Below are 12,572 nucleotides of genomic sequence, written 5' to 3' on the forward strand. Positions count from 1 at the left end.
TTCGGTGTCACGAATGGTGTCTCTGTCTTCCAGAGGGAAATGGACCGGATGGTGGACCAGTACCAACTGCAGGCCACATTTCCCTATCTGGATAACATCACCATCTGTGGTCATGACAGACCAGATCACGACGCCAACCTCCAACGGTTTCTCCAAGTGGCCGCAGCTCTGAACCTTACTTATAACAGGGACAAGTGTGTTTTTGGTACCACCCGCCTTGCTATACTTGGGTATGTCGTGGAAAACGGGGTTATTGGGCCTGATCCCGAACGTATGCGCCCCCTGTTAGAGCTCCCTCTTCCCACCACTCTCAAGGCCCTCAGACGGTGCCTGGGGTTTTTTTCCTATTACGCCCAATGGGTCCCCCATTACGCAGACAAGGCTCGCCCCCTGGTCAAGTCTACCTCGTTTCCCCTCTCTGCTGAGGCCTGCGCGGCCTTCAACTGCATTAAAGCGGACATTGCCAAAGCTACGATGCATGCAGTGGACGAGACCGCTCCCTTCCAAGTGGAGTGTGATGCCTCCGATTTCGCTCTGGCTGCTACCCTTAATCAGGAAGGCAGACCAGTAGCATTCTTTTCTCGCACCCTCCAAGGCTCTGAAATTCGGCACTCCGCGGTGGAGAAAGAAGCCCAGGCCATAGTGGAGGCTGTTAGGCACTGGAGGCACTATCTTGCTGGCAAAAGATTCACTGTGCTGACCGACCAGCGCTCGGTTGCGTTCCTGTTCAGCAACCAACAGCGGGGCAAGATCAAAAATGATAAGCTTTTGCGGTGGAGGATAGAACTCTCCACCTACACCTATGATATCCTGTACCGGCCTGGCAGACTCAATGAGCCCCCTGATGCCCTATCCCGGGGAACATGTGCTAGCACACAGCTCGACCAGCTGTACGCCCTTCATGCACAACTTTGCCATCCGGGGGTCACCCGATTTTACCATTTTGTGAAAGCTCGGAACCTGCCGTACTCCCTGGAGGACATCAGGACGATGACCAGGGACTGCCAAATTTGTGCCGAGTGCAAACCGCACTTCTACTGTCCTGACACGGCACAACTTGTCAAGGCCACCCGCCCTTTTGAACGCCTGAGTGTTGACTTTAAGGGCCCCCTTCCCTCCACTGACCGCAATGTCTATTTTCTCAGTGTTATTGACGAGTTCTCACGGTTCCCCTTTGCCATCCCCTGCCCCGACACCACTGCCACGTCCGTCATAAAAGCCCTGCGCCAGCTCTTCACTCTGTTCGGGTATCCCTGCTATATCCACAGTGATAGAGGGTCCTCCTTTATGAGTGAGGAGCTGTGCCAGTACTTGCTAGCTAGGGGCATTGCTACCAGTCGGACCACGAGTTATAATCCCCGGGGTAATGGCCAGGTAGAGCGGGAGAATGCCACAGTGTGGAAGGCCACACTTTTAGCCCTCAAGTCCAAAGGGTTGCCGGTCTCTCGATGGCAGGAGGTCCTCCCTGAGGCACTGCACTCTATCCGCTCTCTGTTATGTACGTCCACCAATGCCACCCCTCACGAACGCCTATTCTCTTTTCCCAGGAAGTCTGTCACTGGGACCACCCTACCAGTTTGGCTGACGTCCCCGGGGCCAGTGCTGCTCCGGAAACATGTGAGGAGCAATAAATACTCCCCGCTGGTGGAGAGGGTTCACCTTCTCCATGCGAACCCCCAGTATGCTTACGTGGTCTTACCTGATGGGCGGGAGGACACGGTCTCCATCCGCGACCTGGCACCCGCAGGTGCAGCAGACCACTACCCTGAAGGCTCTCCGGTAACTGTGAACCCTGCACCAGAGGTGACACCGTACTCACCAGGCCCTACACAGACTCCTCACGACACTTGTATACCGGGCGTTTCGTACGCATTTATACCAGGCGCCTCGCACATGCATGAGGGATCACCGGCGCCTAGTGGGCAAGAACACGCGCAACCCCCGTCCCCTGTGCAATCGCCAATGTTGCCGGCACCTATGCGGTCACAGCCGGTGCTACATACGGTGTACTGTGCTGTACTATTCTATGTTCTATGTTCTATTTGGCCCATCAGGTCTGCTCCACCATTCTATCATGGTTGATTTATGATCCCTCTCAACCCAAATCTCTTGGCTTCTCCCTGCAACCTTTGATGCCTCCACTTTAAGTAAACCCAATGGCTTGACATCCGCAGCTGTCTGTTGCAATAAATTCCATAGATTCACCACCCTGGCTAAAACTTCTCCTTCAAACAAAGAAAAGACAATGAACAAGCAAGCTTTAGTCATTTTATGCTAAAAACATGCACAAACTAGAAATATGACAATACGGGCCATGATAACAAAGAGCCTATAAAATAACCCAATTCAAGTGGCATGACACATGCTGGAGAAAAACAAAGAAGCTTCCAGAAAACACAGAATCAGCTGAACTGTCTGGCATCCGTTAGTCTCGTGAGACTTCTCCAGGGTGCAGGCCTGGGCAGGATTGTATGGAAGACCGGCAGTTGCCCATGCAGCAAGTCTCCCCTCTCCACGCCACCGATGTTGTCCAAGGGAAGGGCAAGGGCCAATACAGCTTGGCACCGGTGTCGTCTCAGGAGTTGCCAGAATGAGGTTGAAGGCAACGTCGGACTGCCTCAGGGACTCCAGCTCCGGATTTGTCCTCAGCTTTTACTCCCTAAGCCTTTCACATAAGTGGGTATGGCTGCAAGGCAGCGGAGGTTTGAGATCAGAGCTTTCCCTGTCTTAAATGGACTGCCTTCCCAGCCTGACGAGCTCCATCTACCCAAAATTATCTGAACTACAATTATCGGAAAATGCACTAAACTATTGCTTTCACTTTACTAAAACAAGCCTTTCTCCCCCGTTCTTAATCTTTAAACCTTCACCAAGAGTTTTGAAATGTAAGCAGCTGAGGGTGTATTTCTGATTGGCTAATTGTACGGTACATCAGCCAATAAAATCAAGGCAGGGCAGCCTGTTTGCAATTGTGTTTGAGCGTGACTAGTAGATGTTGGGAACCTATTCTCATAAAGCATGCTCCCCAAACCAGGCAACGTCCTTGTAAATCTCCTCTGCACCCTTTCTTTGGTTCCCACATCCTTCCTGGAGTGAGGCAATCAGAACTGAGCACAATTTGGGCAAGTGAAATCAAACAATTAAAATGTAACAGGAAAAAGTCGGAATCAGTAATGGCAACACAAAGCAGACTGGTTTATTTGTATCCTTCAACTTCTATGTCTATCAATGGCAGAGCTTCAAGCATGTCCCTTTTGACTTCTCAACATGGTAGAATGTAGCCATACTGTAGTTGTGGTGTGATGGTAACCCACTTCCCATTCTGTGTGAGGGAGCAGGGGCTCCTCCATGCCTATTCTCCAGATCTGGACAAATATAAAAGGAAGATCTCTGGACAAAGTTTGGATATTGAAGGGGTAGCTGGACCAGGCAAGATCAAACTAAACCAAAGATCAAACTAAACAGTTTCATGCAATATCCACATAAAGTATATACAGTGAAATACTGGGGACTTCCAAACGTGAAATTACAGAATGAGAAGATGCATTTTATAAAACTTCTGAGTAACAGAAGTTTCTCAAAGTTGATAAATTACTAATGCTGAAGTCCTGATATAAAAGCTGGACATGTGGAACAGACTCAATGGGCTGAATGGCCTAATTCTGTTCCTGTGCCTGTCGTCTAAGTTGGGCAGAATTTGTTTGCACTTTCTGCAGACACTTTTTTGCTTGCTAATTTGTTCTGCTTTATTCCATTGCTACAACTTGGAGACATCAAGTAAAATAAACTTGGTTTGCTCTTGTCTGCAGGCATTGCAGCTTCTCAAGCGCTGATGGCGACGGATCTTGACAGGGCAAATCGTTACAGGCCTTTGATATACCAAGTTGCCCATGCCCAACAAATCGATCCAGCTCTCATTGGTGCTATAGCATCCCGTGAATCTCGAGTAGGCGCAGCCTTGGTAAATGATTGGGGTGACAATGGGAATGCATTTGGTCTCATGCAGGTAGGATCAAGTTTCCTATTACAACAGAAATCTTTCCCCATGGTGCAGACTAGAACAGTAACAGGGAAGTAGTGGTACAACTAGTAGAGCTGTTGACACACAGAATCATAACTGGATTTAATATCACTGGCATGCAGTACTGCACTAGAACCTTAGCCACATCCTGTATGTGGCTTGGGTGCCTAAGACTTTTGTTCAATACTGTATTTGTCAACATGGAGCAGAGCAAATTTGTAAATCTCGTGGGAGCAAAGGATATTGGGAATAGTGATACTTGAGCACCACAGGAGGGGTGTGGTATAGGTGGCAGAGGAGGGCTGGGGGAGGGAAATGATGCAGACACACCCAGCCCTGAGACACCAGGCAAAGTCATTTGATTCCAAACAATTGGTTTATTGATCATTACAGAATGTCTCTTTGGTGTTTCCCACTCACTTCACTCTTTCCCCTTTTCCCAACCATGATTCATCTCTCCCTGTCCCCTTCCCACTGCCAGTCCACAGTAGAGACCCATAACAGAATTAGGTTTATCATTACTCATGTATGTCATGAAATTTGTTTTATTTTGTGGAGGCAGCATAATGCAATACATAAAATTAATACAGTACTGTGCAAAAGTCTTGGGCACCATAGCTATATATGTGTGCTTAAAATTTCACATTATGAAAGACATTTCAAATTTGGAGAGAAGGAAATCGGAGGATCAGAACAGGAGAGCAGCGGGAGCTATTTATTTTTTTCCTTTTCATTGGAGTTAAGAGAAGCGGGACTGTGCAGGTGTGTGACGTTAGGCAGTGAAGCAGGGAAGATTTCAAAAGGACACAGTCTTATACAGTGGGCAGTGGTGTTTGCGGGCACCGGAGCGAGCCGGGAGCAGAGTGAAGGCTTAAGGGCTTTGGCTCAACAGGCTTAGGGGGAGACGGGTGAGGCAGGGTAGGTTTAGTTTTCAGTTTTCCCTGTTATTTCAGGAAAGGGGGAATTATGAGTGAGGGCAGCTTGTTGTTCTCGGTGTCAGATGTGGGAGGTCCTGGAGTCTCTTAGCCTCCCGGATGTCCACATCTGCACCAGGTGCGCTGAGCTGCAGCTCCTAAGGGATCGTGTTAGGGAACTGGAGCTGCAGCTCGATGACCTTTGTCTGGTCAGGGAGAGTGAGGAGTTGACAGAGGGGAGTTACAGGCACCGTGGCACTGGAGCCACGGGAGGCAGATAGGTGGGTCACGGTCAGGATGGGGAAGGGGAAAAATCAGGTACTAGAGAGTACTCCAGTGGCTGTACCACTTGACAATAAGTACTCCTGTTTGAGTACTGTTGATGGGGGCGGGGGGAGCAACATTGGCCTTGCCTCCGGCATAGAGTCCAGCCCTGTAGCTCAGAAGGTTAGGGAAAGGAAGAGGAAGGCAGTAGTGATAGGGAACTTGATAGAGGGTCAGATAGGTGATTCTGTGGACGCAATCAGAAGATCAGGATGGTACCAAGATATCCTGAAGTGGGAGGGTGAGGAGCCAGAGGTCGTGGTACATATAGGTACCAATGACATAGGTAGGAAAAGGGAAGAAGTCCTGAAAGGAGAATATAGGGAGTTAGGAAAGAAGTTGAGAAGAAGGACTGCATAGGTAGTAATCTTGGGATTACTGCCTGTGCCACGCAACAGTGAGTAGGAAAGGAATGAAGTGAAGGATAAATGCATGGCTGAGGGATTGGAGCAGGGGGCAGGTGTGACCTGTAAAAAAAGGACGGGTTACTCTTGAATCCTAGGGGGTCCAATATCCTGGTGGGGAGATATGCGAAGGCTGCTGGGGAGACTTTAAACTAGAATGGTTGGGGGGGTGGGAATCAATTTGAAGAGTCTAAGGGAGAGGAGGTTAGTTCACAAATAGAGAAAGCTAGTAGACAGTGTGAGGGAGTATAAGCAGCTGATAAAGAAGGGGAGCACTCAGACCAAAGATAATAAATTGTTTGCACCATTAGGGATAAACAGAGGAAGAGGTGGAGAGTTTCTTAAATGCATCTATTTTAATGCTAGGAGCATTGTAAGAAAGGTGTATGAGCTTAGAGTGTGTATTGATACCTGGAAATATGATGTTGTAGCTATTAGTGAAACATGGTTGTAGGAGGGGTGTGATTGGCAACTAAATATTCCTGGATTTCGTTGCTTCAGGTATGATAGAATCGGAGGGACAAGAGGGGGAGGTGTTGCGTTGCTTGTCAGAGAAAATATTACAGCGGTGCTCTGGCAGGATAGATTAGAGGGTTTGTCTAGGGAGATTATTTGGGTGGAATTGAGGAATGGGAAAGGTGTGGTAACACTTGTAGGGGTGTGTTATAGACCACCTAATGGGGAGCGAGAATTGGAGGAGCAAATTTGTAAGGAGATAGCAGATATTTGTAGTAAGCACAGGGTTGTGATTGTGGGAGATTTTAATTTTCCACAAATAGACTGGGAAGCCCATTTTGTAAAAGAGCTGGGTGGTTTGGAGTTTGTAAAATGTGTGCAGGATCTTTTTTTGCAGCAATACATAGAGGTACAGACTAGAGAAGGAGCAGTGTTGGATCTCTTGTTAGGAAATGAGATAGGTCAGGTGATAGAGATATGTGTTGGGGAGCACTTTGGGTCCAGTGATCACAATACCATTAGCTTCAATATAATTATGGAGAAGGATAGGACTGGACCTAGGGTTGAGATTTTTGATTGGAGAAAGGCTAACTTTGAGGAGATGCGAAAGGATTTAGAAGGAGTGGATTGGGACAATTTGTTTTATGGGAAGGATGTAATAGGGAAATGGAGGTCATATAAAAGTGAAATTTTGAGGGTACAGAATCTTTATGTTCCTGGTAGGTGCAAAGGAAAGGTTAAAAGTTTGAGAGAACCATTGCTTTCAAGGGATATTGGAAACTTGGTTAGGAAAAAGAGAGAGGTCTACAATAAATATAGGCAGCATGGAGTAAATGAGGTGCTCGAGGAATATAAAAAATGTAAAAGGAATCTTAAGAAAGAAATTAGAAGATGAGGTTTCTTTGGCAAGTAAGGTGAAAATAAATCCAAATGGTTTCTATGGTATATTAATAGCAAAAGGAAAGTGAGGGATAAAATTGAGCCCTTAGAGAATCAGAGCGGACAGCTATGTGTGGAGCCAAAAGAGATGGGGGAGAAGGATATTGAATTGTGTAAGATAAGGGAAACAAGTAGGGTAGTTATGGAAACTATGATGATTAAAGAGGAGGTACTAGAGCTTTTAAAGAATATAAAAGTGGATAAGTCTCGAGATCCTGACAGGATATTCCCTAGGCCCTTGAGGGAAGTTAGTGTAGAAATAGCAGGGGCTCTGACAGAAATATTTCAAATGTCATTAGAAATGGGGATGGTGCTGGAGGATTGGCATATTGCTCATGTGGCTCCATTGTTTAAAAAGGTTTCTAAGAGTAAATCTAGCAATTATCAGCTTGTAAGTTTGACATCAGTGGTGGTAAATTAATGGAAAGTATTCTTAGAGATGGTATATATAATTATCTGGATAGACAGGGTCTGATTAGGAGCAGTCAGCATGGATTTGTGTGTGGAAGGTCATGTTTGACAAATCATTGAATTTTTTGAAGAGGTTACTAGGAAAGTTGATGAGGGTAAAGCAGTGGATGTTTTCCATATGGACTTCAGTAAGGCCTTTGACAAGGTTCCACATGGAAGGTTAGTTGGGAAGGTTCAATCATTGGGTATTAATATCGAAGTAGTAAAATGGATTCAACAGTGGCTGGATAGGAGATGCCAGAGAGTAGTGTTGGATAACTGTTTGTCAGGTTGAAGGCCAGTGACTACTAGTGGTGTGCCTCAGAGATCTGTACTGGGTCCAATGTTGTTTGTCATATACTTTAATGATCTGGATGATGGGGTGGTGAATTGGGTTAGTAAGTATGCAGGTGATACTAAGATAGGTGGCGTTGTGAATAATAAAGTAGGTTTTTAAAGCTTGCAGAGAGATTTAGGCCAGTTAGAAGAGTGGGCTGAAAGATGGCAGATGGAGTTTAATGCTGTTAAGTGTGAGGTGCTATATTTTGATAGGAATAATCCAAATAGGACATACATGGTAAATGGTAGGGCATTGAGGAATGCAGTATAACAGATTGACCTAGGAATAATGGTGCATAGTTCCCTGAAGGTGGAATCTCATGTGGATAGGGTGGTGAAGAAAGCTTTTGGTATGCTGGCCTTTATAAATCAGAGCATTGAGTATAGCAGTTGGGATGTAATATTGAAATTGTGCAAGGTATTGGTGAGGCCAAATTTGGAGGATTGTGTACAGTTCTGGTCACCAAATTATAGGAAAGATGTCAACAAAATTGAGAGAGTACAGAGATTTACTAGAATGTTACCAGGTTTCAGCACCTATGGGAAAGGTTGAGCAAGTTAGGTCTTTATTCTTCGGAGCATAGAAGGTTTGGGGGGTGGGGGGAGACTTGATAGTGGTATTTAAAATTGAGGGGGATAGATAGAGTTGATGTGGATAGGCTTTTTCCATTGAGAGTAGGGGAGATTCAAACAAGAGGACATGAGTTGAGAGTTAAGGGGCAAAAGTTTAGGGGTAACACAAGGGAGAACTTTACTTAGAGTGGTAGCTATGTGGAATGAGCTTCTAGTAGAAGTGGTAGAGGCAGGTTTGATTTTGTCATTTTATTAAAAAAAAATATTGGATAGGTATATGGACAGGAAAGGAATGGAGGGTTATGGACTGAGTGCATGTAGGTGAGACTAGGAGAGAGTAAGTTTTCAGCATGGACTGGAAGGGCCGAGATGGCCTGTTTCTGGGCTGTAATTGTTATATGGTTATTATGGTACTGTGCAAAAGTCTTTAAAAACAAGAAATTCTGCAGATGCTGGAAATCTAAGGCAACTCATACGAATTCCTAGAGAAACTCAGTGGGTCAACAAGCAGTCAACATTTTAGTCTGAGACCCTTTTCAGGACAGGAAAAGGAAATGGGAGGATACCAAAATAAAAAGGTGGGAGGGAGTGAAGGGATGAAGGATAGCTAGAAGATGATGGGTGAAGTCTGGTGGGTGTGAAAGATAAAAGGCTGTTTTGCAGCAACAGTATAATGCATTACATAAACTATAAATTACAACAAAATTGTGCAGTGTGGTCACGGGTTGTTCCTGATCTGTTCCTGAAACATTGTGTGTTCGGGTTCCTTTACCACTTCCCTGATGGTAGCAATGAGAAGAGGGCATGTCCTGAGTGATGGGGTCCTTAATGATGGAAAGCACATTTGTGAGGCATCTTCTTTTGAAGATGTCCTCGATGCTGAGGAGGCTAGAATCCATGACGGAGCTGGCTGAGTTTGCAACCAACTGCAGCTGTTCCAATACTGTGCAGTGTCCCCTCCATACCTAGCAGATCTAACTAGTTAGAATGCTCTCTATGGTACAATTGAAGAAATTGCTAGCACCTATGGTGATACACAAAGTCTCCTCAAACTCCTAATGAAATATATCTGCTGATGTTTGTAATTGCATCAATATGTTGGGCTCATTATAGATCTTCAGAGATGTTGACACCCAGGAACTTGAAACTGCTCACTGCTGATTCCCTCAGTGAGGGCTGGTGTGTGTTTCCTCAAGTTCATCTTCCTGAAACCCACAATCATTCCTTGTCCTATATTGGCAAGACCAAAGTTCAGTCCTGGCTTTAGGTTCTGGCCATATTTCAATGTGAGTTACCCCTGTGTGGTGCAGTTTCAGTTCAAAGTAAATTTATTATCAAAGTACATGTATGCCACCATGTACAAGTCTGAGGTTCATTTTCTTGCAGGCATACACCATAATTTTATAATAGAACAACCATAATAAAATCAATGTAAGATTGCACCAACTTGGGCATTCAAACTGTGCACAAAAATGACTAACTGTGCAAATACCGGAAGAAAAGTAATAAATAAATAAACAATAAATGTTGAGAACAAGATGGAATCCTTGAAAGCAAGTCTTTAGGTTGTGGGAACATTTTAATCATGGGGCAAGTGAAGTTATCCCCTTAGTTCAAGAGTCTGAGTTTGAGAGGTAATAACTGCATCTGTATCACCTTCCTGATGGCAGCAGTGAGAAGAACATGTCCTAGGTGGTGGTGGGGTGGGGGGGGGGGGTCCTTGACGCTGCCTTCCTATGACAACACTTCATGCAGGTGTGCTCAATGGTGGGGAGGGCTATTCCCATGATGAATGGACCGTGTCCACTATTTATAGGATTTTTTTTTGTTGTTCAAGGGCACTGCTATTGCCATACCAGGCCGTGATGCAGACAGTCAGTATACTTTTTTGCCACACTTCTACAGGTTTGTCAAAGTTTTGGATGTCATACCAAATCTTTGCAAACTTCTAAGGAAGTAGAGCTGCTGCAATACTTGCTTCATATTTGTACTTGCGCGCTGCTCCCAGGACAGGTCCTCCAAAATAATAACCGAGGAATTTAAATTTGCTGACCCTCTCCACACCCGATCCTGAGTGCTGCTTCCTGGATCTGTTTTCCTCCTGGAGTCAATAATCAGCTGACATTAAGGGATTGTTGTTCTGGTACCACTCAGAACTTTTCAAGCTCCCTCCTATATGCTGATTCTTCAACACCTTGATTTGGCAGACAACTGTGGTGTTATCAGAAAACTCAAGTATGGCTTCGTAGCTGTAATTAGCCACACTGTCATAAGTAGAGCACACAGCCTTGTGATGCACCTGAGCTGATGAAGATTGTGGAGATGTTGTTACCAACCCAAACTCTCTGGGGTCTGTAAGTGAAGAAATTGAGTATCCAATTGCGCAAGAGGTATTGAGGCCAAGGTCCTGAAGCTTAATGATTCACTTTGAGGGGATAATGGTATTGAATGCCAAGCCTGATTATGTCCTAATATGTGTATCTTTGCTGCCCAGATATTTCCTCCCATGTCCCGTAGTCATCCAGGTCAGTGGGTTAATAGGCAGCTGTAAGTTGCCCTGGTTTGTACATAATATAGCTTCACCATGGATGGTCCCCTAACTGGCTGTGAAAGGGAGGATTGGGCATGAGGCTAGCAACCCTATCCTGTCTTTTAAAAACCTGGAGCTACAGAAAATCCAGGTGGCATCCCTGGGAGAGGAAGAATGTTTGAAGATGGGCTACACCTGGAGACAATTTGAAAGACTGGCCCAGGAGAGGATTCTGGTCAGCTGCTGTCAGTGATGTATGCCGCAGTAGGGGTGATGAGCTGAAAAATACATAATTGGTTAAACCTGGTGATTAATGGGAATAAGGGGGATTTTTTAAAATGTGGTTAACACTGGATTCATGAAAATGTTGGGGGGGTGGGGTGCGGTGCTCAACACAGACTAGGGCATGATTCTGTGCAGTTCAGCTCAACCCTAAAAGCGAGGATGTAATGCCGAGGGTTTGTATCAGGCACTGGAGCATACTGTGAGCAGTTTTAGGGCCCCTTGTCTAATGAAGGATGTGCTGATATTGGAGGGGGCTCAAAGGAGGCTCACAAAAGTGATTCTGGGATTGAATGGCTTACCATATGAGGAATATTTGGACCTGGAGATGTACTCGCTGGAACTCGGAAGAATGAGGGGTGACCTGATTGAAACCTATTAAATGGTGACGGGCTTTGATCTAGCAGATGTGGAGAGGATGTTTCCTGTGGTGCGAGTGTCTAAGATCAGAGGACAGACTCAGAATGGAGGGATGTCCATTCAGAACAGATGGGGAATTTCTTCTGCTAGGGAGTGGTGAATCCATGGAATTTGTTGCCACAGTTGGCTGCGGAGGCCAAGCCATTGGATACATTAAGGCAGAGGTTGATGGATTCTTGACTAGTCAGGGTATGAGGCGGTATGGGGAGAAGGCAGGAGACTGAGGCAGAGGAAAAATGGATCAACCATGACAAAATGGTGGAGCAGACTAGATGGGCCAAAAAGCCGCCTTGTGCTCCTATATCTTGTGATCTAAAAGGAAAACAATATCAATTGTAATTAGGAATAGAACAGGCAGACAAATTCAAGTTTATTTGTCATAGGTATGTGCAATTAATGTCATAGGGTAGATAAGCCATGAGAATTGACTTTGCAGCAACAGCAGTACATTGCAAGACCAACAATTTGATATAAATCATACTAATTTGTATATTCCCTATTATAACATAGTAATTTTTTCTGTTGGACTGTATTGCTGCCACAAAACAAATTTCACAGCATGCCATTGATAATAAACTGATTCTGACATTAATGAATTGTACATAATTTGCATGTGTGCAAAATCAGCAGTGTGGGACAGAAATATTGGATGATTATTATTGACTTGTGTTACTAGACACAATGGACAGCTTGTCTTTCATACTGTTCATACCAATCAAATCATTAGTGTATTGAGGTGGAAGAATAACAATGCAGAATGAAGTGTAAAAGCTACAGAAAGCACAATACAGGCAAAATGCAAGATTATGAAGAGGTAGATTTTATTTGGCGACACAGTATGGTAACTGATCCTTCTGGTCCAATGAGTCCAGGCTACCCAATTACACCCATGTTACCTATTAACCTGTTTACCTTTGGAA

The 12,572-nt window shown here is 45.1% G+C and overlaps 1 protein-coding gene across 2 annotated transcripts in view; it reads left to right on the forward strand.

Annotated features, from left to right (window-relative positions):
- The window catches only part of LOC132397909 (lysozyme g-like), a 45,231-nt gene that overhangs the window by 18,394 nt on the left and 14,265 nt on the right, over positions 1-12,572 (forward strand). For both annotated transcript variants that reach the window (XM_059976700.1, XM_059976699.1), the window contains exon 4: positions 3,810-4,006. In XM_059976700.1, the coding sequence (XP_059832683.1) occupies positions 3,810-4,006 (197 nt within the window). The remainder of the gene's footprint in view (positions 1-3,809; positions 4,007-12,572) is intronic.

The sequence above is a fragment of the Hypanus sabinus genome, chromosome 8 (assembly GCF_030144855.1).
Source record: "Hypanus sabinus isolate sHypSab1 chromosome 8, sHypSab1.hap1, whole genome shotgun sequence".
Classification (NCBI taxonomy): Eukaryota; Metazoa; Chordata; class Chondrichthyes; order Myliobatiformes; family Dasyatidae; genus Hypanus; species Hypanus sabinus.